This window comes from Patagioenas fasciata, chromosome 17 (genome assembly GCF_037038585.1).
Source record: "Patagioenas fasciata isolate bPatFas1 chromosome 17, bPatFas1.hap1, whole genome shotgun sequence".
Taxonomy (NCBI): domain Eukaryota; kingdom Metazoa; phylum Chordata; class Aves; order Columbiformes; family Columbidae; genus Patagioenas; species Patagioenas fasciata.
The window spans coordinates 321,631-345,561 of record NC_092536.1 but is presented as its reverse complement, the minus strand read 5'-3'; the positions used below and the strand labels follow the sequence as shown (position 1 = coordinate 345,561).

At 50.9% G+C, this 23,931-nt stretch overlaps 1 protein-coding gene across 27 annotated transcripts in view; it reads left to right on the top strand.

Annotated features, from left to right (window-relative positions):
- Positions 1-23,931, top strand: part of FBRSL1 (fibrosin like 1) — a 464,112-nt gene that overhangs the window by 364,023 nt on the left and 76,158 nt on the right. For 14 of the 27 annotated variants that reach the window (XM_071816110.1, XM_065851291.2, XM_071816112.1 and 11 more), the window contains one exon: positions 5,629-5,682. The exons of the other annotated variants lie outside the window; for them this stretch is intronic. In XM_071816110.1, the coding sequence (XP_071672211.1) occupies positions 5,629-5,682 (54 nt within the window). The remainder of the gene's footprint in view (positions 1-5,628; positions 5,683-23,931) is intronic. 27 annotated transcript variants of the gene reach the window in all.

The following is a 23,931-nucleotide window of genomic DNA, read 5'->3' as shown; positions in this document are numbered from 1 at the left end:
TGCAGTAGAAGGGCTGCATTCATCATGGGGCCAGGCTGCTGCACGGCGCCTCTGGAAAGCACAGATGTTTTGTCGTTTTCTGCCGCAAATCTCGTCTTTTTTTCCTTGACTTCAGCATCCCTGTGTTGAGTGACCCACAACAGCTGAGGATTGTGGTGTCTGGATATGTTTGAATGTGAAGCAATCTTTTAAAAGCCATTACAGACAATTCAGTCATGTAAAATTACTTGTATCATTGGAATGGGAAATGTAAGGTGGTTAATTTTAATGACTATGAATTTACAGTATCTGAAGTCAGGCAGGCACAGGAATGTGTTGCTCTTCACTTAATAGCATGTTTGAGCAGAGATTGGCGTTCTGCATCAGAAATGGAAATTTTAGGGTTTCTTGAAGTCTTTTATCCTTCTGAATAAAGATGGAAATTCTGAACTAGGTAAAGAAACATGTGGTTTTACCAGAAATTGTTTCCTAGACCGATCAATTCCTAGGACACGTAATGAGAAATACACTCCTTAGGGAGAGGAAGGAGGGATTGTCATTACATAATGTCCCTTGGGATAATTTCTGTATCACATAATGAGGTTGGTGATGGAGCATTTGGGGAAAATGCCTGTGGATAGGAATTTGTTCTTCAGATTTACATAAGCAAAACATATTACTGAAAAATGGGCTTGTTAAATGTAGTACTGTTGCGTTGGTAGGTGGGTGCTTTGCCTCTGTACACGTTTCTTTTGTTCTCATAAGTACTATGGAAGAGATTAGGTAACCATGAGATTAAAACGTCCACAAAAATAAGAGATGTTAATGAATCATTTCCTCACTTACTTAACGCCAAAGGTGAACCATTAAGGGCTTACGTTCTGTTCTAGGCTTCATTAAATTATTTCTGTTGATTTATTGAAAATAGGTCCAAAGGAAGAGAAAAATATCTAGACTTAATGGTGTGAACATAGATGACCTCACGCTGGTTAAAATGAAACACACAGAAATGCATGTACGTGGTGCTCTGGAGTCATCCACAGCAGCGGCAGCTGGATCGCATTTTCAGGGTCCCCGTAATACCCCAAGGACCATCTGGGAGCCGACTTGCAGGCGTAGAAGAAAGCACTTGTTAAAAGTGACTCAGATATAGCCTGACTTTGTTAGTAACCATTGCCTTGAACAGGAAGAGGATTCATTTGGGCCCAGGCGCCCTGGGGCACCTTTCCCGCACCCGGCAGAGCACAGGCCGGCAGGGATGCGCCCCTGTGGCTGCAGGGATGCGCCCCTGTGGCTGCAGGGATGCGCCCCTGTGGCTGCAGGGATGCGCCCCTGTGGCTGCAGGGACGCGCCTCGGTCGCTGCTCCTTTGGAGGCCGAGCGCTGGTGATCCTGGTGGTTCTTAGGTGGCTCGCCCAGCCTTTGTCCCTGGAGTCACAAACACGCTGCAGTGGCCGCCCGCGGTGGCCGGTGGCCCGGGCAGGGCTGCCCAGCTGTTGCTGCTTGGGAAGTTCAAGGTGCAGTGGCTGGTTTGGCGTCCAGGCCCCTACTTGAGCATTTCATCGATGACAATATTTTGCAGTATTCTGTGTGCCACCGTGTGGCGGCCGGGACATGTTACAGCTGTCGAGGCGTGGGTGGGGGTTGCAGGCCAGTCCCGGTTTTAGTGCAGTCTCGATGGTTTTGGTTTGTGTCTGGGTTTAGCGTGGGCTCTGATTCACCTGACGCTGGCACAGCTGCCAGGTCCTGGTCGCTGGACACGTGAAGGAGAGCGGTGGCTGCTCGCTGCCGCCCAGCGCCTTGCTTTGCGAGTTTGTGGCAGGGCTTTGCTTTCCAAAAGGGTGGAAAATGATGCTGGATTTAAGTACTGAGAGTTTGCATAAATCACTGACATTTCTGCATCCTGTAGAAAAGGTCACCACCAGGGGAACGCAAAGTCTGTGCAGCTGATCCTGGACAGACTCGATGGCAGGTGGTGAGGCTGGGGGGATGTGTGCTGCCCTGCAGGGCTGCGGACAGGGCTCTGCGCACCCACCGCGCGGGGTCCGCGGCCCGTCCCAGGGCACCCCATGTCACTTTAAATGGTGGGTGATGCAGGGCTGCGGACAGGGCTCTGCGCACCCACCGCGCAGGGTCCGCGGCCCGTCCCAGGGCACCCCATGTCACTTCAAATGGTGGGTGATGCAGGGCTGCGGACAGGGCTCTGCGCACCCACCGCGCGGGGTCCGCGGCCCGTCCCAGGGCACCCCATGTCACTTTAAATGGTGGGTGATGCAGGGCTGCGGACAGGGCTCTGCGCACCCACCGCGCGGGGTCCGCGGCCCGTCCCAGGGCACCCCATGTCACTTCAAATGGTGGGTGATGCAGGGCTGCGGACGGGGCTCTGCGCACCCACCGCGCGGGGTCCGCGGCCTGTCCCAGGGCACCCCATGTCACTTTAAATGGTGGGTGATGCAGGGCTGCGGACGGGGCTCTGCGCACCCACCGCGCGGGGTCCGCGGCCCGTCCCAGGGCACCCCATGTCACTTTAAATGGTGGGTGATGCAGGGCTGCGGACGGGGCTCTGCGCACCCACCGCGCGGGGTCTGTGGCTTGTCCCAGGGCACCCCATGTCACTTTAAATGCGAAGAATAGCAACCTGTGATTGTTGGTTCTTGTAAACTGAAACAAGGATGGTGCTGGTGACATGGATATAGAAAAACAGGTTTCCCCAAAACATCCCTTTGTGCCCTATGCAGCTGCACTGAAAGGGTTAAAGATAAATAAAATATGTGTTCTTTAATATCATTGTTTAAAGTGTTACTTTCTGGTGAGTGTAGGAGAATCTGGGTGAAGGCAGCATTTCAAGATGGCTGGTTTCGTTAACAAAGATAGCTCTAGCTTAGTTAAAAATGAGATTTTTTTGTAAAATATTCTGAATTTTGAAAGTACTCAGCCTAGCTTGTGTGTTCATGGAAGAACGTTACGGTTGAATTGCTGTGGAAGGGAGCTTCAGGATTTTAAAGCGAGCTGGGTGCGTTGTTTGCCATGATGTTTCTGTGGGGGTGAAAACCATCTGTGTGTGGATGCTGTTTCTGCAGTGACTGCTGTACCGGAGCAGAGTCAGGGACATAACAGGCAAATCTTGTTTGTTTGTGTGGAATAAATCAACAATTTAAAGAAAAAATGTTTAGGCTATTAAGATACCTGCAAGCAGATCCTTACTACAGAGCTGTAGGTTGTAGAGTCATAGTATCGTCTGCCTTTAAAATGGTTGGAAATCCATCATAAATATCTTTAGCCACATGGTTTGTCTCCCTGGATGACTGGCTCTCTAGCAAAGCCTTCGTAGAGGCTGTACTGTAATCCTTTTATGTTCCTTCTTCAGTGCAGATTACGCAGCAAGAAATAATTAGGAGATTAATTTTCACCTGTCACTGCCAATAATAGATAACCTTGATACAGTGACAGGGCTAGGAATTTGGGGAGCGGAAAAGCGTTTAACCCTGCGGTGATTGCTGCAGGAACCAGGCAGAAAATGGTTGCCAGGACGCGACCTCGCTGCCGCGGGGAGGGACAGGGGCAGGACAGGGACAGGACAGGGACAGGGACAGGGGCAGGACAGGGACAGGGGCAGGACAGGCGTGCGGGGCTGGGCTGCCGGGTCTCCCCGCGCGCGCCGTGGAGCGCGCCCTGTGCCGGCGTCGGGGACCTTTGTAGCCTCGACTTCTCATTCAAATACAGCTCTGTTGCCTTTTCACGATTTCAATTCCCAGTCTGACTGGTATTCCAGTCTGCTAGGGAAGGCAGCAAGCTAATGAAGATGGCTTCATTAGGCGGAGTGCAGTGTAGCCCTTGCCTCTCTCCAACAAATGCAGCTGAAAAAGCATCCCGGAAGTAACTGTACGTTTGGTCTTCAGAGAAAGCAAAACTGAGGTGTTTCTGCTCCCTTTCAAAATTAATTACTAGCTCACATCAGGTGAGCTTGAGAAGAACGCAGCCCGGGCTCCGAGATGGTGAAGGTGAACGGGAAGGAAAGAGCCACCCTTCCCCCTCCACCTCTTTTTTATGGTTTTCTTTTGTGCTGAAGTTCAGATCTACAATCTGTTGAAAACGTAATGGGAAACCGGCCTACAGAAAATGCCATTATGCATATCATCCTGAGCTCATTTATTTTATCTGCAATAGTAATGATAAGACAGGCTGCTTGGCAATGCTGATAAGCTGAGAAATATCTTAGAGCTATTTGTAAAAGTTAAAGCAGATCTTGGTACTGAGAGATAGGGAAACTGATGAGCCTTGGGGCAATCTGCAGAGCTGAAAGCTAATAAAGATTTTAATAGGAAAGCCTCATTAGGATTAGGGAGAAGATCCATTATCTGGGATTTACACAACACAAACGGTGGGGCAACTTTAATTTTTGCTTCTTTGTTCATTAAATACTGTTGCTGAACATGAAGTCTTTTAACTCTGATCTGGATCGCTTCGTGCGTTCAAGGAGCCATCACCAGCTGCTGGAAGGGCAGCTTGTGTGGGAATGTGTTTTCCAGATGTGAGAAATGCCCGAAAACCATCAGGTTCAAGGGTCAGTCAGTCACGTTTTGGGGGTGCAGGCGCCTGGCCGGGAGGGTTCTCAGTGGTGCCTTTTTCCTGTTGTGAACAGTATTTCTGATCTTCTGGCCCTGAAGAGCATCTCTAGACAGAAACTGAGCCGTCGCTGTTGTGCTGGTTCTCTTACGGGGAGGCTGGGATGCTGTTGCTGGAGCTGAGCTTGGCACGGTGTGAACTCCAGGCCCCACCGTGGTGGCTCCTGTGCGAGTTGTGCTGGCGGTGGCGCAGAGCTGCTCTGGTGGAGCCAGAGCAGGTGGGAGTGCTGGGCCGTGGGCGACCTGCTCAAGTGGTTCCGTAGCTCTACCACAGAACAGGTTTTGGCACCAGGTGTGTCTTACATGTGAGACACACAAAACAGTCCCTTCTTGAGGACCCCGAGCGCGTGCGGACACCTGTGACGTGGTCTCAGCTGTGTTATTCCTCATACTTCGCATGATGTGCAAGGTGCACGTCAGCTGCTGAGGGAGCATTAGTTTATCCGGGTTTTACGAATGTATTTAATATTTTTTCTCAAGGCCTATCCAGACGTTTCTTTTGTGGTTGAACTGGATTGTGGAGCAGGAGGAGAAGCAACTCTGGAACATTTGGAATGTATGTTCTTGTATTTTCAGTTGCCTTCGCTATTGCGTGGCAACCAGAACCCAAAAGGGAGCACAGGACCGTGAGCCACAGAAGAGTTTATTCCAGACAGTAGTTCAGGATCCACCGGTTGAAGCCGCTGGTTTCATAGGGCCTGCGGTGGACAGTGTAATAATAGATTTAACAAGTATTCGGACTTGCATGTGCTTCAGGAACTTGTCCAGAGCAGCTGGAGACAGACGGCAGGGCTGGGAGGGAAGCGCCGGCCCCTGCTGCCTGGGACGCACTGGTTGCTCACAGCACTTCGGTGTCAGTTTATTGCAGCTTGTTGGTAACAAGTCACAGTTCACGTCAACAAACCAGCATGGCTTCCTCAAGAACTAACGCTATTTGCACGTAACATGTTGCTCCAGCAAGGCTGCCATTTGAGACTTCTAATATTTATGTTTGATATGAATGAAACTTTTTGTTTTGTCTGTAGACTGCAGCGGAACTGGAGCTGACTCGTATCAGGAGTGCCTTGATAACAAGCAAGGTATGAGATCAAGTCTCTCCAACATGGGCACTGGGGACTGGTGTAGCTTGGTTTCTTGCAGCTGATTTGGTTGCTGTCTCTGTCTCTCACTCTTTGTGTCTTTTTGTTCTTTTTTTACTTTCACCCCACTGTCTCCAGGCCAGGCCACTGGCAGCGGTTCCATGTCACCTAACCTGTGAGCCCAGAGTCTCGTTACACATTTGTGCAAAGACTTCTCGTCTCTAGCACCCCAAACCCTGTGCTCTTAAGGGAGAAAGTGGGAAGGTTGTAAAACAAAAGCAGCTCGTGCGCTTGCTTGCCGTTACCTTCTTCCTTGAGTTTTAGTAGCAGAACCAAGCAGAAAGACACTGAAGTGGAGTTAAGGGAAGGCAGGAGCTGGGCTGGGTTACCCGAGTGCCGGACCCCTGCGGTACCGGGGCGCTGCCTCGCCGGCCCGGCCCAGCCCGCGTCTCCTGCGGCAAAGCTGGTAAGAGCTGGAAACGGCTCTTGTGACTTACAGGGGAGCGATGATGGTGAGAGAGGAACCTGTTAGCCTGCTACTGTAAACAAGGAAAGAAGAGTCACATCAGTAGAAATTACAGCTGTAAAAGTATCTCAGAAACAGGACCCAAAGGGCATTTTATTGATTCTGTATTTAGAAAAAGGGTTGGTGTGTTGTGTTCTCTCAGATGTCCTCTCTGAGACCTGCAATCACGAGTGCTACCACATCGCCACGGCCATGTAGTGAGTGCTGGACCTTGTGCTCATCAGGGAGAACGAGCACCCTTCAGTCCAGAATTCCATTCGTTATAAGCTGCAGCAATGCAGTAAGAGGAAATGCTTGTTTTGACCAGGTTAAAGGCATCAGTTACATCCGCTTTTTACCCTGCTGTTGACCCAGATCTGACAGCTGCTAAAATGATCATTTGCTGAAGTCCTGACCCTTCTTGCATAGCTTTCTGAGTGGTACCAAGGAACACACAAGAAAACCTGTCCGAATGCCGGTGGTTGTTGGGGCTCAGTTTCCGCTGTCCGTGCCCATCGGTCCGTGTTGTGTGCTGCAGTCGGCGCTGCCGTGCGGGGCGCTCCCCGCTGGGACGGGAGCGGTTTGGTTCGGTTCGGTTCGGTTTGTCCCGCGCCCCCACACCGAACAGCAGTGTGTCGTCTCTCTGGTGCCCTGTACACTCATCTTTTTTCACTGTTTCTCTCTACTGATTGTAGTAAATACCTGGTCATTGCTATGCTTTCATTTCAGGAGTTACAACTGAAGACTAATGTGGAAGAACTATGATCAATATTTTTGATTTTTTTTAATTAGATTAACTTCAAAAGTCTGCCAGACCAGTGCAGTTCAGGATGCTCCTTTGGTAGACAGACTGGTTTTTGCAGTAACATTTTTCTGGTTGCTCTGTGGTGGGGGTTGTTCCATTTAACATGTTGTAGAAAGCAATGGAGTTTCTGGCTTTTAAGAAGTCAAGTATTCTCACTTTTGGAAACCAGTTGCAGTAGTCCTGGTGTGCCTGTTACCCGGTCCGTCTGACCGGCCGCGGTCAATGCCGTTGTATCCGTCAGTGTCATTTGTCCGTCACCGCCCTACACTGTTCTTGTCTGTGGGTTTGGGTTGGTTTCTTCGACCTGGTTGTTAACACGTGAACAAGGTGCATCATTGCAGACGTTTTCAGTCGCGTCTGAACTGGATCTGGTTTGGGTATTTTACCTGCCTGTGCTACATCCTCACGTTTAAAGCAACAACCTTTAAGAATGCAGAGGTGCAAAGGTACAAGTATATACAGCAACTCATGGCCAGTCCCTTACTGTCCAATGCAGGTTACACTTTGTGAGTATGCAGTAGAGTCGAATCCACCATTTGCGAGAATTTACATAATATAAAATACATAGCAGACAGTGGGCCCATAATTCTGGTTGCTTTCTGTTATGTTCCAAAGTAACACCAATGGCTGGAAGTAGCAGTGGCTCTTTAAAAGTATTAAATCTTCAAGCTATCTGAAATGCAATTGCCATGGCTTTTTTTTATAACGGCATGCTTGTCTCCTGGAAATTACGCTATAATGAGGTTTGGTTTATATATTTTACCCCTTTCCTCATTAAAGTGCTATCTCTCGGAAGAAGCGCTTTGTGTCTTGAAATAGTGTGCGGTTAAAATGAAGGCAGGTTTATAAGAATTTAATGTACTCGGGAGCCAAGGTTTTGCAGCTTTCTGGCAGAGATGCTTTAACGGGGGGCTTTGTGGCGAAGGAGCGCTGTGTTTCAGCGCGGCAGCCGCTCGCGGGAAGATTCCGTGTGCGCGCCGGGCAGCGGGGGGGAGCTGGCGCGACCAGGCCTGGGGCCGCTCGGCCCTGCCGAGCCTTCGCTCTGTGCAGTTACAGCCCCCAGCTTTTCACGTTTTTCAGCTCTTGCTCAAGGAAGACAAAGCCCCGCGCTGCGCAGGCCACGGCACAGCCGGGTCAGTTAGCCTTCCCCTGCTGGTGTGCAGGGGCGGGTGCAGGAGAGCACAGGATTTTTCACACCTCCTCAGGATGGAGTTTGTCTTGCCAGCCTTTATCTCCAGCGTTCGTTAGTAAAATCATGCCCTAAAAGCAAGACTTTCTGGGTGTTTGGGTTTGGAAATGAAGAAGGCAGCAGTTGGGAGCAGTTGCCCGTCCACTGCAGCAGCAAACGTGTCCTGGGTCTGCCCGTTCCTCTGGGATACAGTTAGTACCCCATGGTTTCCCGAGAGCCAGGGGGTTCTGCCATGGAAGAACAGGTATAAAATGACAACCTGACACAGTTGTTGCTAGAGCTTCTCAGTAGGAACTTGCTGTACCTATGAATAAAACAATTCTGTTTCAAAGGTTAGGCAATGAAAAGCACTTAGCTGGGGCCTTAGTGGCAGCCCGAGGCGGAACCTCCCATCCTTGAGAGCGTGCGTACAGAGGTGGCCCTGGAAACCGGTTCCGAGTGTTTTGTGTGTGGCACCTTCTCTTACCCGTGGAGCATTGGTTTTACTTTGCTTCAGCGGTTTTCTCTCCATCCCCATGCCTCAGATGGGCTGGTCGGTGCCGTTCACCCTGCTGGGCTGCAGTTCATCGACCACAGCTACAGGTTCCTGCTGGAGAAACCCAATACCTTCCGCTTTTCCCACTTTCTCTTTCTTGTGGAGTATCTTGGTTCTCTGTTATTTCCCCCCAGCTGAATTAGTTGATGTTTTTCCAAGATGAACATGGTTTCGTTTTTCTGATGGCACTATTAACTTCCCAAGTCTCTTCATATTTCTTTTGTGGTATTTTACAGCAACTCCTAAATTCAGCACTGCTTATTGATTTGATTCCCTCTCAAGGGAGGGTGCGTGCGATTTGGGGATGGAGGGTGGTTGATCTCGGCGGTGACCCAATGTGGCTTCATTGGAGGCGACAGCGGCGCCTCTGTGCTGGCGCCGGGGAGGACCGAGCGCTCCTGCCCTGCGCGTGGATCGTGGGAGGGTTGCTGAGGGCGTCTGTAGGATCAGGCTTGATTTTGGAGTAGTGCCCATAAACTGAAGACTTCATTGTGTCACGGGTCCCCTGGGCCGTGCGCTCCCAGTGCGTGTCACCTCTTGTTAGTCTTGGTGCAGCCAATGACCCTGTTTGTGTGAGCACATTAAGCACCGCAGTAATGTCAAATTTGGCTCTTTGAATTCAGGCAGGCTGTAATCAACCACCTGAACCCTCTTGACAGTGCGCATGGCTGGACAGGATAAGGAGAACAGATAGAACACATGCTTGGGCCAAAACTCTAGGAAATTGGGAAACTGCTCGTGAGCCTGTGCAGGCGATGGAGCTGCAGCTGTTGATAGAAACGGGTTCTACCAGGAGAACAACGGCTCCGAAAGCAAGAAATGTGTGTCTTTGTAGAGATCTGTTCAACCTTCTTCCTGCCTGTTAAACACCAGCATGGCGAGCGAGACCACCCAGGTACAGCGTCACAGCGAGAAGGTGGTCTGGGGAGCAGTTCTGGTCCACTCCAGGTCTTGCATCCCTTCTGAACCCAGCAAGGTTGGTTCCAGGATGGCAAAGGTGAATTACGAGGCAGATGAACAGAAATGGCAGGCTGGTATGACTGGATTAACAAGAACGGCCAGCGCAGTTCTGTCACTGAAGATGTTATTTCCATTAAATGTTTTGAGATTCAGTGTTGATTTCGGTGAAATTAACCTAGAAAACAGATTTCCTCTGAACCTTTATTTTTATATATTTGTTTTGGAAGTACTTTAGGAGGCAGAAAAATGAAACTTTTGCTTCAAACAGTTTTTTATGTTTTGAAGTTGGCTTTCTGCACTGTATGAACAGTTTTTAAAGTATTATCTATTATTCGTATTCCGGTCATGCCTGTGCACTCTGGTTATGGCCAAACATCATTTCGCCGACCACGGCGCAGATGGGGCGGAGGGGAGGGCTCGCTGTCTGCCTGGAGAAGCCTTGGTTGTGTGCTGCTGCCTGGGACCGCGTTGATTGCCAGTGCCTATTTAAAAAATCTCATTTTACAATATGTTGGCTGCCTTTTTGTTTAAAGAATTATAAATACATCAGCAGATTTTCCACAAAAACACATATGCTTTCCTCCTGATGAGCACGATGACGCACTGAGAATCCTTGCAAGAGGCCTTGAATCTCCTTCAAGCAGAGGATAGCACTGGAGTTGAAATTGAAATTTTAAATAACTCGCTTCATTAAAAAAAGATGCTGGTTGGGCCTCGTTAGCAGAAAAATTGCGATTTTCTGACTAATTCTTCTCTTTGCCAGCATGGGAACAAAGAAAGAAAGGAGGAGGCAGAATAAAAGCCTGTGTGAGCGTACGTACCGAGGCTGCAGCTCTGAACTGGTAATGGTGTCTGGAAAGAGGCCAGGCTGCTGTAAATATGAACTTTTGTCAATATTCCCCAAGCTGCCTTGGACTCTGGGGTGGGCTTTATTAGCTGAAGGTCACAGCATTGTGCTGTGTCTCCCCCGAGACCTCTGATACCGTCCTGAAAGGACAGCCCGTCGTCCCTGGGCTCAGCAGCCAGCTTCTCCTCAGCGGCGCTGAAGCTGATAAGCTTAAGAGGAGTATTTCATCCCCCACCGCTGCTTTCAGGAGACGAACGGTGTTTATCATTCCTGATTAATTCCAGTTGAACAAAACAATAAAATAGGAGGCGTGTGTGTGCGCACACGTGCGCGCACGCGGGCCGCGGAGGTGCGGCCGTTGGGCTGCTCGGCGGGTGCGGCGTCGCTCACGGCGCCGGCGCAGCGTCTGCCTCGTGGCGTTTCCTCCGCGGTGTGTCCGGAGACGGATGGAGTGACGTGAGAGGATGCTGGGCTGTGACCGGTGGGAAGCGGGGACAGGGTAGCAGCAGCCTGAGCATCGGGGCTGGACTTGATTTGTGGCAATTAAGCATTAAGGCCTGCGAAAGCAGGACCACCCGCCGGGAGAGCGGCTTTCCGTGGCCCGCAGAGGATGGGCAGGGACTTCGTATTCAGTTACCTGAAAAGAACCATAAAAACACCATAACTTGCTTCTGTGTCTTGCAGCCCTGTTCATCACAAATAAACCCCTTTGCTGGGAATTGTGTGCAAGAGAGCTGGAAGGTACAAATGGTAGTTGCTTCTACTGCTTTGGTTTCTTTATTTCTCTCTTTGGATCTGGCTTGAAATTTGTCGGGAGGTGTCTTGCTGATTTTCTGTAACTACTGTTTCAGTATAAATGTCTTCCATACGTGGTTCTCAGTTTCTGAGCGTTACTTTTTTCCTTGTACTGAGACTCAGAGTACAGAGTGAATAACAATGGATAATGCGTGTGGTGAATAACGTCTTGTCCCTCTTACCGCTCCTGTAGCTCTGTAACCGGCCCGGGGAATGTGCCCCAGTGGCTGGGGCAGCCGGGACAGGGACCTGTGCCGTGTGCTCCGCTCTGGCATGGCCCCACCTGCCTGTGCCTGAGGGTTTTGGGGGAAAAATCAGAATATTGGCACTATACACCGTCCTGTTTGGTGGGGTGACCGTGTAGCTGCAGCTCAAGTTAGGGCTTTTGCAAAGGGCTCTGTTGTGTTGTGTTGCTTTGTTGAGGGTCTGCCCCACCGGGCGGGCGCTGCACCGGCTGCTTAGCACGTGTTGCATCACATCCTTGTTTCGCTTGCCATCGGGCCGTGTTTAAACCAGATTTTTGGTACTCAGGTTACAGCTGGCTTCATTTCCTTTGCCAGAACAGAGAGAAATGGAACAGTATTAAAAATAACTTTACGAAACTGTGTTTACTTCTTGTCAGTTAGGGCCATGTTTAAAGATGCATTTTGCAATTATGGCTTCAGTGCTCGTGTGACCAGGGTCTAATGGGAAGGGCAGTAAAATAATGATATTGGTCATCCTCAGAAAAAGGAATTTCCATCGTGCATTCCAAACCGGAATAGATGCAAAGCTTTGGCTGACCAAACACAACTAGTATTTCCATTTAAAAATGTATACAGTAGCATGGAACAGGAGTGATGGGCCGCTGATGTTATTTTTCAAAGGTAAACTGCACAGGCGTGTGTGAATTGGGGACACTTGTTTACTTGTGTTTTGTGGATTGGATTGAACTAGTCGTTCTTCACATAAAATAGAACACAGTTAAGTTTTAGATGCGAACCTCCTCAAACATACCGCAGACTCCATTTAAAGCCCAAGTAGGTGAGAGGGGGAAAATTACTCTGAAATGTAGCAAAAGGTTGTGAAGCTACGTATGTGGCTCTTTCCCCAGATCAGCCAGCGTGCTGGAAAGGGTTTTATTGTTCCAGCGGTGCCCCGCAGACTGAAGCGGGGTACAGACTCGCTTGGACCCCAGTGTGGTGAGAAGTGAAACGTTAATATGTGCTTAGCAGAGCAAGCTCTTAATTTCCCTTAAAAGGGAGGGGGCAGAAATTACCTCATTCGACAAGATGCCTTTGGGCTACTGCCCACCATTAGGAATGTCCTAGGCAAGATTTATTTACTCGGTGCAGACGGGTTATTTCCCTTTCCCTCCTGTGGCAGCCGTTAGCAAGAGAGCTTTCCTCCTCTGTACTGCGGGGAGCATTTTAGCTCTTGTTGAAAGATGAATCTCCCTTTATTAAAATTAAGACCCACTTTCTCACATGGCAAAGTGATAATAAAGACTGAAATTGGATCTATAACTTCATGAAAAGAAAGAGAATTTTTTAAAAGACAAATCATGCATGGTAATACCTCCATTGTTCTCTCTCTGTGTTCTTTGTATTGCTTAACTCCCTGCGAACAAAGAACCCATAACTGGAATTGTAGAAATAATCCCGGCATTTAAGTCAAAACTCAAAAGGCCCTTGGGAACCTCAGGCACAGGTGTGCCCTGGGACGGTGCTCCGGGAGTTGTGAGCGGTCCGCACGCCCCAGCCGAGCAGACGGACGGCGGCTTGGCCGCAGGGGTCGGGGCTCCGCGCGCTCCGCCGGCGCCCAGCAGAGCCTCTCAGCCTCTCAGGACATCCAGTGCCCTCCTCAAGCACGCAGGAGATTTTCTCGTTGGTTGCGCTTGTGAATCCTAGTTAAGGGAATTGCTTTTGGTCCCCCCATCTTTGTCACTTACTTAAACAAACGTGCAAACTGGAAACATGCACTTGCTTGAGCTTCAGCAGCGAGTACCTCCTCAGGATCTCTCGTTACTGAGCTGGAGCTTAAACTCGTTGGGAAAGTGGATTTAAGCTGAGCTTCAGGCCTGCTTAAATGGAACCTTTTGGGCAGAGAGATGGGAGATTTTATTCCCAGTTGCCATTGAGATGTCTGAACGCAGCTAATTCGAAGGTTCGTTCTCTGATCTTGGACACAGATCAGTATGGAGATTGTACTGTAAATTGGAGCAATGAGTACTTTTTCACCGGTTTATGCAAAATAGTGTGTTTTTAAACATAAGGTCTGTCCAGGGTCAGAGTCACTGCGAAAGGAAGGTGCTTAAATGAACAGTGGGGGAATTAGTCCAAGATTTGCATGCAGATTCAGGTAACCAAGGCCCTTCGAATCCCACCTGCGCGCAGGTGTTAGCCCTGTTTGAGCAGAAGCTGAGCCAGCGGGTGACTTGCGGTCCTGCCGCTCGAGTGACCGTGGTTTTCTGGTTAGATGTCTCGTTCCGGTCAGGGTAGCTGAGCAAAAGACTGGACTGCCTGGCCCTCTTCGTTGTAAACACGGGCATCACCTTTTATCGTGTCACAGTTCAGAGAGAGGAGTCACCAGCAGATTCCCCTTTGTCCTCAGTCTTCCACATTAATGGTGCAGTGGCCAATGTTGTAATCTCTTGTTTAAGAACCACTGTTGATTGAATAAGATCTGTATATAATGGAAAGAAAAACCAAAGAAACAATAATCCCCAAAAACCATGATTCGAGGCTCCAAGAACATGGGAACACTGAAGTTATGTAATTGTAGTTCTGCATCAAGAGAAAAAGTTTAGGGAAAAATACTAGAAAAAGCCTTCTAAGCTTTCAGCAAAAATATCCCACAGATTGTTGTCAGTCCAAAGTAATCCCACAAAGCTAAACCAGTTGATTTCTAGTGAACTTGTCTGTAATTCATGCTGGTTGAACTTCCATCAGAAACATGGGCTGTGTGCCCCTCGTGTTCCTGTCAGTAGCTGAAGGGGGAGTTAGGAAGCTGCATCCTGTGTACAACACAGAAGGTTTGTTTAGGCTGCCCTGCTGCTCAGGGACTGCAGAAATAGCGTCTTTACCTTTTCCACGTGCAGCTGTAACTGAGTGTGCAAAACCAGAAATTCCCTGGAGGTGGCTGGAGAGACCAGCCCTTGGTGTCAGCGGGACTGGTGTGAGAGCTGCTCCGGAGAGGGCCGTTCCTCAGAGCACTTTGTAAAACGTGACAGTCACAGCTGCATGGACAACCAGAACATGTTAGAAGTAAATGGTTCCTTTTTCTTAACTTCTGTTGCCCAAACACAGCTGACAGGTGCGGGTGGGGAGTGCAGGGAGGGTTGGTTCCTCGCTGTAGCTGTGTCTTGAGGGCTTTCCTTGATGAGCTGTCTCCCGTCCGGTGTGGGGGGACAAACAGAAGGGCTGGAGACCTTCCTCTGTCCCCATGTGATGTTAATCTGATTGGTTCATTCCGGATCATGTTGAAGGATTATGAAAACAAAATCTGTTAAATCTCAGTTCTTACTTCTTTTCTTTCTCTCCCAAACATCGTCGTTTGTTCTTTTATCATGTTGCGTTTCTGTACCCATGAATCAGCAGCCTTTTAATTGTTTTTCTCTATAAGAGAAGTCGAGCGGGCAGGGGGGTGATGGGAGCGCTGCTTTCTTTGATTCGTTCGACACGCAAGTGTTCCTTGGCCTTTCATACCGAGGAGTGGATGCAGCTCTTGAACAAATTGGACCTACTTGTTTGCTGGCCTAGGCCATCTTGTTATCCAGCCAGCTGTGTTTTGATCTTGGAGGGCCATTTGAAGATTAAATTGAGACATCTTTTGTTACTATTAAGTGCAGTAATTAAATCAGCTCAGTGTTATTTAACTGTGGAAAATGTCTCTTCGCTGGCCCATGGGTGCCTGAAGTTGCCATTAGACAGCTGTGTTGCCTCCAGTACTAATGATGAAGAGGTAGGAGAAAAGAGCCGAGTGCTCTCTAAATAATTTTCAACTATTCTGGGTTATGGCCGCATCCCCTCCCCACCTTTTTGTGTGATGTTTCTCCCCATCCCCTCTCGATTCCCGAGGTTTCTGAGAGGGATCTGAAGGGCTCGCGGTGGAGAGCTGGGAGCGAGGGCTGGGCCCGTGGGACGTGGCCGAGCTCCGCGGGCCGGCAGCCGCTGCTGGTCCCCGAGCCTGCGGGCTGTGGGCTCTGCGAGTGACAGCGGCGGTGAGCTAGCGGGACGGGTGCGATCAGTGAGCGAAGTTGGCTCTTTCCCCGCTCTTCCTCTGTGAGCGGGAGTCTGCCGGTCAAGTCGAGCACCGCAAGCACGTGTGTTCCCACGAGGGTCATGGTAATAGAACTTGCAGGTGCAGGCTGGCCTGACTGTGAAGTGGTGGCACCTGAGAGATGTGAACTCTCCTTAGGCCAGGGCTGGTATAAATCAGAGGTCAGCTGGGACCTGATGGGCAGTTGCCCCCGCTGGCCGGGCGTGTTGTGTGGGAGCTGCCTGCGGGGATGAGAGAAGGCGAGGTCCTCAGCGGGTAAGCAGTTCTTCGGAGGTCGAGTGCGTTTTAACGCGGGTTAAGTTGCGCGCAGCGTTGGTTCGTTGCTGCTGGCAGCGCCGGTCACTGAAGCGCTGCCTCGCTCTTTCCCACCGTGCCCTCGAGAAGCCCCGTTTGCCCCCTCGCTGCTCGTGGCTCCCACAGCGGAACTGGGCGGCAGGGCCCCCAGCCCCCCGGGTGCTCTCCAGCCCCGCTTTGGAGCCTTGCGCTGCCCTCCCGCCTGCGCCCGGCTCTCCGACTTCCATCCCCAGCAATTGCCCAGCAACATCTATTTGCATTGCTTTGTGTGTTTCTCTATAGAAAGGGAAGTGTATTTGCACTTCGCGAGTGTTTTTAAACTGCGGCAAGGGCAGAAGTATGGCAGATGGGTGGGGATGAGAGAAACAGGAGCATGATGAATCTGTTTTTCTTACCTTGTTTAAAATTGCCTGTTAAAATTCAGCAGCCGCACCTCCGATCAGCCTAATGGTGTCTGCCATGTTGCGCATACACAGTCGTTAGTTGGTCGGATTCATGCACGCTGAGGTAGGAGGGTGATGTGAATGCAAAGGAGATGGAGAGAATAGGAGCTGGGGGGGCAGAGGAAGGAGGGGGAGAAGCTTGGTAATACAGTGACAATGAAACATACGGTAGTCGCACTGGAAAACTTTCTCCTTCATTAGCAGGGATCTGTTGAGTTTCTGCTCACATTAGGGTAATTAACACAAGTACAGATTGTTGAACATCTGTGCAGTTTAACTATATGGCCGGTTCCCAGGCTTTAAACAGGGCTGTGAGGAGCCAAATGCAAAGCAGTATGAAAAGCCCACACACTACTCATTTTACTGAAATTAGCATTTCTGGATGAAAGCTGATGTTGCACGTCGGCTATAAATTTCCTCTGGTCTGTTGCCAGGTTGGCTGATGATCTGAGGTTATTGTTTGTTAATAATTTTTAAAAATTTGTTACTTTTAGTGTTCTGGAGGGGAAGTTTCTATCTCGCTCTTCTTTTCTTAAAAGGCAGAACAAAAAGCAAACAAGACAAAGTAAATGGGTATATTACATTCCAATCTTTTTCCGAAGGAAACCCGGGAGGGAATTGCTGGTCCAGCCTCCGTCGGGGGCTGTTGGCTTCGTGAAGCCACCAAGGTGTTCCAGTATTTCTGACCAAGCTGCAGTTTTAGTTTGCTAGCCTTGTAAATGCCTGGGAGGCTCTGCTCACAACGTGTTGTACGCGTGAGCTGTGTGAATAACACGCAGAGTTTTGTCTGCAGAATGGTGGTTACACGGTGCTGCTGCTCCGCACATCGCCACCCCGCACCTTGCCTGTGCGTGTCCATGGCGTACCATGCAGAGGCAGAGCTGTGTTTGTGGAGGGCCCTCGGGTAGGTTTCCCAGAGGAAACCTTCCCCTGCTGTTCCCCTGTGGCGTCTTGGAGCTTCGGCCGCGTGTCTGGGCCGTGGGGCCCGGCGGGCCCGGCAGGCCCCGGAGCCCTTCACGCCGCGGTTCACCTGCCTGCCCGCTCCGTCCTGCCGCGCGCACCAGCCCTCGGTTGAGCTTGGCGCCACTCGGAGCCGTTGGGGAAGCTGCTGTCACAGCCACCGGCTCCTCCGCAGCCCGCTCACAAGCACCAGCGTGCCCAGACACCTGCTGGGATCAGAGCCTGCATCGCCGGGGAGAGAGCCCGTAGATAAACCCTGTGCTCCGCGGTCGGTCCCTTTCTGGAGTGACAGTGTCCCCACAAGACAGACTTGATGAATGCAAGTTAAATATGTGGTTTCTTTTTGAAGCAACAATTTAGTTAATCTAGTCCAAAGGGAAATTCGGGCTGGCCTACTTACTCTTGTAACAGTTTTGCAGATAGTAATTTGTGTGTGCACACGTGAACGCACACCAGCTCAGTCAGGAAAATAGAAATCGTTTGAGGGAAATGTTCATCTACGCTGGATTTCTAACCCTCTCCGTAAAAGGTGTCGGAAGGTGGAAGTTGTGTGGTAACAACGAGGGGCACGTACAGCTCGGGGAGCCTCTGTTACATGACCAGGGGCACTTGCCCTCAGTGAGTGGAGCACTGGGATCTTCTCGGCAGTGGTGTGGCCAGAAGGGTCCTGACCCTTTGGTTGAGATGTACGCGGGTTTAACCTAAATTGGGGGAAAAAAAGATTCAAGAAAGTATGGCATTTTATCTGGTTTTGTGCAATCCTTTCTTACACCAGTGAGTCATCCTCATGGGGACGAGTCTGAGGACAGACCGGGAGAGCCACAGGAGGAGGAGGAATGTTGGAAGGGACTGGATTTCAAGGGCACAAGAGGGGTTTTCTTAGGGACACTTCCCGCTCCTTGAACATGGGCTGTAATATTCCAGAAGCTGTAAAGCCGAAGAATGCGATGTACAGTTGGTAGAGGGCTGTTGATAGTTTATGTCAAGAAGATGGCTTCAGCAGTTTAGGTGTTTAATGTATGCAAATACAAATATCAAAATATTCTCAGGCGTTGTTTGTATTCTCTGTGCTGATGGCAAGAGGGTGGACGAGGGTCTCGCTTGGGGCATGTTGGTGCTGCCTAGCACGGGAAGGTGTTGCTTTGGGTGCTGGCAGAACCGTGCCATCGAAGCTGGTGAGGGTGTCCGTCTTCCAAGGCTGACATCTCTGCTCCCTGGAGCTGGACCCCGTGGATCTCTGTTGGGCTTTTATTTGGTCTCTTCCTAGGAAAGTCCAGCTCTATAGGAGAGAGTCGTGCTCGGGAAAAAAAGTATTCCCGTTAAAACACACATCAGACCTGGAGTATTTTCACTCACTGCTAGGCAGAAACTGAAGTCACTTATTTGGGTATGTGGAACTGCCCATGAAACTGAGGGGCTGCTGTATCTGCAGGTAACCTTGCTAACCCTGCAGTCGCGTGGTTGGAGTTGTCTCCTCCAGGTAGTGGGAGCACTGAGGCAGATTTGAAATTCCTTGCCCCAGGCCACCTAATGCTGACAACAGACCACACAGTCCCTTGGCCTCTTTCTGTGGCAGACCCGTTCTCTTGTGTCTGCGTAAGGAAAGAACAGAGCAGAGCGGTATTTGTTGTGACAGCAATGTGCGTTCAGTCCCAAAGAGCCGCCGGACAGCGATGGATACGTGGCTGTGAAATGGCAGTGGCGGGAGGTGCGCGGGAGCCCAGGCCGCCGCGGGAGGGGCGGCAGCGCCCGCAGCGCGTCCAGCTCCGGCTGCAGCCCGCTCCGCCCTTGAATTATGCATGACCAATTTATCATGCCCCCAGCTGGAAAACTAATTGTGTCCCTGGGATGTATTTACTAGAAATTGTAGTTCGCTGTGCTGGGGTCCCCAGAGTGTCCGGCAGAGCAAATGACTGGGAAGTCGAAGCGTGTTCAGCGCAGGACTCCTGGCTCTGCCACAGCGCTGTGCCATTGATAGATTTTTCACTTCGATTGCCTTTCTGAGGGTTTCCCCCCTCCTTCCTATTTTTCCTACACTGCATTGCACTTAATCAGGCTGCAGGAGTCCTTCCAGTAGTCTCCAGTATTAAAAAGCACTCCGATGTGCCTGGAAGAAAGGCAGTTTGTTCAGGAGACGCTGGTTGGGAGGAAGGGGGCTGGTTTCTTCTGTGTGTGGTTTTTCAGTTTTTTATAAGCGCAGTGTGGCTTCATGTAATGTCTCCAATTACCGCGAACGTCCCCTCCCCCTCCAGGTCTAGAGTGATGAGATTGCCTAATTACTGTCATTTGAACGAGAGTTTGGGGAGGAGAGGATTTCTTTTCCTCATGTAGAGCTCATGGGGTGAGCTTAAGCTTGCAAATGGTGTTACCACTGGGCCTGGCAAAGGAGCATGGGATGCCACAAACTGAATTTCTCAGCAACAAAATGCCAGGTGTCAAACCTGTATCTGGCTGTAAACCCGCTCATGAGGTAGAGCTGAGCCATAAAGATCATCGGCGGGGGCGAGGTTTGAAAGGGGAGGCGGTAACTCACTGATAAATTAATCACCAAGTTCAGTCTGTCCTCCCCCGCTTGTCACGGGAGGAGGATGTCAAGGAGTTAATCACAAGGAGCCAAGAGTAACACAACCTCAGAGGCGGAAGAGCCTTCTGGAGTCTCTTGGTCCCTTTTTCTTCTCTCCCTGGTCTGACCTCGTGCAGCTCTGCCCCGCACGGTGTCCGAGGACAAGGGATCCGTGCCACCTGCTGTGCCCTGGCCGCCCCGCGGGGCCGTGGGGAGCCTGAGGGATCTGTACCACCTGCTGTGCCCTGGCCGCCCCGCGGGGCCGTGGGGAGCCCGAGGGATCTGTGCCACCTGCTGTGCCCTGGCCGCCCCGCGAGGCCGTGGGGAGCCCGAGGGATCTGTGCCACCTGCTGTGCCCTGGCCGCCCCGCGGGGCCGTGGGGAGCCCGAGGGATCTGTGCCACCTGCTGTGCCCTGGCCGCGCTGCGGGGCCGTGGGGAGCCCGAGGGATCTGTGCCACCTGCTGTGCCCTGGCCGCGCTGCGGGGCCGTGGGGAGCCCGAGGGATCCGTGCCACCTGCTGTGCCCTGGCCGCCCCGCGGGGCCGTGGGGAGCCCGAGGGATCCGTGCCACCTGCTGTGCCCTGGCCGCGCTGCGGGGCCGTGGGGAGCCCGAGGGATCCGTGCCACCTGCTGTGCCCTGGCCGCCCCGCGGGGCCGTGGGGAGCCCGAGGGATCCGTGCCACCTGCTGTGCCCTGGCCGCGCTGCGGGGCCGTGGGGAGCCCTGCTCGCTGCTCCCAGAGCCGGGGTCCCGGCGGGGCAGGGCCGTGTGGAGATGGACTGTGTGTGTGTGTCCTCCAGCGGGGAGAGCTGCGCAGGTTAGCTGGGCTGGCAGAGGTGCTTTTGTAGGTAGATTCAGGATGTGTGAAGTAGTTTGTGGAAACTTTGCAGCAGGTGTGTACATGGGAAGTTGAAAGAAGTGAAGGTGGTTTTATGTTTTACGTTCCCTCACCCAAACATTCTGCCTTCCATCCTTTTTTTCTTCCTCTTCTTAGCTGGGATACCTGTCAGTGTCAATTTTCATTCGCTCCTGTGCTTAAAGTTATGGGAGGAATTAGGGAAAAACAAGTTGTGATGAGCAAAGAAAAAGGGGGTTTACGTGCCTTTTTAAGAAGGGGAAATTTTTTATTCATGCTTAAGGGAAATTACACGAACATCAACTGTGACTTGAACATAGTACTTGGTGCCGCGGTTTCAGGTCACTGTGAGCGTAGTCATCTAAGACATCGTTCTGGCTTGGGGGTTTCTGGGCAGGGGTTGGGCCCCACGTCCTCAGCACAGCGCGTTTCCAGGTGTCACCGTGTTCGTCCCGGCCCGGAACGAGGACAAAAACAGATGGGGGAAAAGGGGCAACGCATTTCTCTCACGACAGGAGCATGGAAGCCCCTCTGGAGACGTGTGCGGGTACAGCAGCGCATTCATATCCCTGCCTTAGCAAGCTGTGGAGGAATTCTGGGGGAGATGTGGTAGAATAAACCTTGCCGCTCTAAGAAATTCTGAAAATGTCCATCAGAAATGCTGCGAGTATTCGGAGGCTGCTGGAAGCGTTCCAGTATTGGAGTCTTTGTCTCCATCCATCACAGGCACTGCAATCTTTGTGCCCCCAGCTTCAAACAAGGGCTTCACGCTGTCCTTGCAATCTGCCTTTATGCAGCGGAGTGTGGAGGCTTCTAATTACGAGGCCGAGCGGCGCGGCGGGAGGGGCGGCGTGCTGGGCCCCGCAGCCGCGCACCTGATTATCCGTTGCCGAGGTCGTTAGAAGGGTTACTCCTGAGTTTAAGCCTGCTCCACAAGACCCCTAATTATATGCTGCTCTGCAAGTTGTATTAAAAAGAAATTGTTGAAAAGACAAAGGACAGAATAACATTTCCTCCCTCGTCTTCCCCTCTCTCCCCCCCTCAACACACACAGACACGCACTCCCCCGCTTCTCCCTGCTGGGCCCAGAGCCACTTTTCACGCTTGAGTTGGCGCAAGCTCTGATAAAGCCATTGAAAGATGCAGCGGGGAGACGGAGCGCTCCCAGGGACGGGGGGAGCCGAGGAGGGGGCCCAAGTGAAATGACCCCCTCCCAGGTAGATACAGCCAGGCGCTGCTTGCTGAAGGAGTTGTCCCACAGAGCAGAATTAGAGAAGAGATTAACCATCCTTTATTATTTTGTTTCACTTCCTAGGGAGCAATGTAATGTGGTTTCTTCCATCGTGAAAAACCTGCTTCAACTGGAGCTCCAGGAAGCCTGAATCACTATAGATAACGCATTCAAAGTGCAGTATCCCTTGCACATGCTGCCAGTTCTCATTTTAATCTCCCCAGACATCAAAAAAATTAAAATGTAAAATTCTAAGCTATGCAGTTGAGTGACATGAAGGCTGTACTCGCCGCAATGCAATTTCCAAATGTGGGACGTGCGCACATGTGCCCGTCCCTGTCAGAGATAACGGGTTTGCGTGCGCTTTCCATGGGCCCGTGAAGTGTACCACTGGCAGAGATAGAGAATTGAATGGGTTCTTCATTACCGCGTGTCTGGACTGCTAATGAAACTAAACCCAGGTTGATAACAGTAGCACTAAATATTTCCAGTGCTTCTGGGTGTGATGGTAACGTTTTCAATTTACAGTGGAGATTATTATAGGGGTATCTGTGGTACCGAGGGTAACGCTTTTTCAAGATTGCTATTTCAAGGAGTGGGGTTTTTATTACCATTTGCATTATAGTGGTACCTGAAAGCCCGAGAGACAGAGCAGGACTGCACGGCGCTCTGTTGCTGTACATACGTGGCAGTGGGAGGGGAAGGTGATCTACTGCGGATTGGGGGTTTCTGAGACGCGGCTGCGGGGCTTTTTCATGGCTTTTGGAGCTGTGAAGAGGCTCGTGTTTGAACAGGAGTTTCAAAGTTTGAGTCACTTCTGTACTGGTGAAGCTTGCAGACTCTGTCGCATTACATTGTGCTGCCATCTGTGAGCTCTAAACCTTGCTTCGTCTCTTGAACATCCCAGTTGTAGTGCTCTGTTTTACACCCCTTATTTCTTACTCGTTTACCTTTGTTTTATTCTGGGGCGTAACGCTGGGTTTGCTGCCCACCCAAGGCACCAGCAGCAGGGGAGCTTCTGCTCCTCCAGTCTTATGTGATTTTTCTTCCCTCCCACGCTCTCGTGTGTCCGTTTGTCTGTCTGCAGCGCTGGCTGTGGGCGCTGGGGCTGCGCGGCTCAGCACGTCGCTCCGGCCGGGAGGCGGAACGCGCGGCTCTCTTGGTCACCTTGTGCTCACCCACGTTGCTCCAGCCAAGGCAAGATCCAAAACCACTGATTGATCAGTCCCTGTCCTTCTTTTATGTGTTTCATGTGGAGTCACAACCTTCTGTCTGGGTATAAGGTGAAATAACCCCAGACTTTGAACCCGATGACCCAAAATCTTCTCTGCACATCAGCTTCATGTTTCAAATGATATTTGGAGATCTTCCAGTCAGGTGAAGATGCCATGGAAATACAAGCCATAAGATAGATCAAAATCTCTTTGATGTAGACATGTCATAGCGCTTGAGCTGGGGCTGTGGTCTTGCCGTGAAGCCGGGTGCAGGAGCGCTGGCTCTGGTTCAGTCAGCGCTTGTACTCCTTGTCTCACACACTCTTCACTTAGCAAGAGTCTCTTGTTGGCTTTTTGGGTTTTGTTCTGTGATGTCTCCCTGCTTTAAAAGGTGTGAAGAGCGATCACATTTTCTTTGCATGCATGGTTTGTTGGTTTCTAACCCCAAAATCCCCAGAGTCTGCAAGCGGAATCATTTTTCTGCTGGCACAGACTCGTGCATTGCTCAGAGATGGCAGATAGACCTGAGCCTTTGGCCATGTGGTGTGGAACGGCCTCCAGAGCGACTGTCTTGCTTGTTTGCTCAGTTTGGAAATAAAAGAACTTGATATCTAGAAGTAGTGCAGATAGAAGCAAATTTCATTGTAGCACTTTTCGAACCCCTGGACGTGGGCAAGACAGCGAAGCAGGCGGCACGTTCAGCCGTCACTCAGCAGAAGTTTGGCACCGTAACCCATCTCACTGAGCAGAAGGAGCGCTGTGACTGCCCTCTGGACATCGGCCAAGGGGCAGA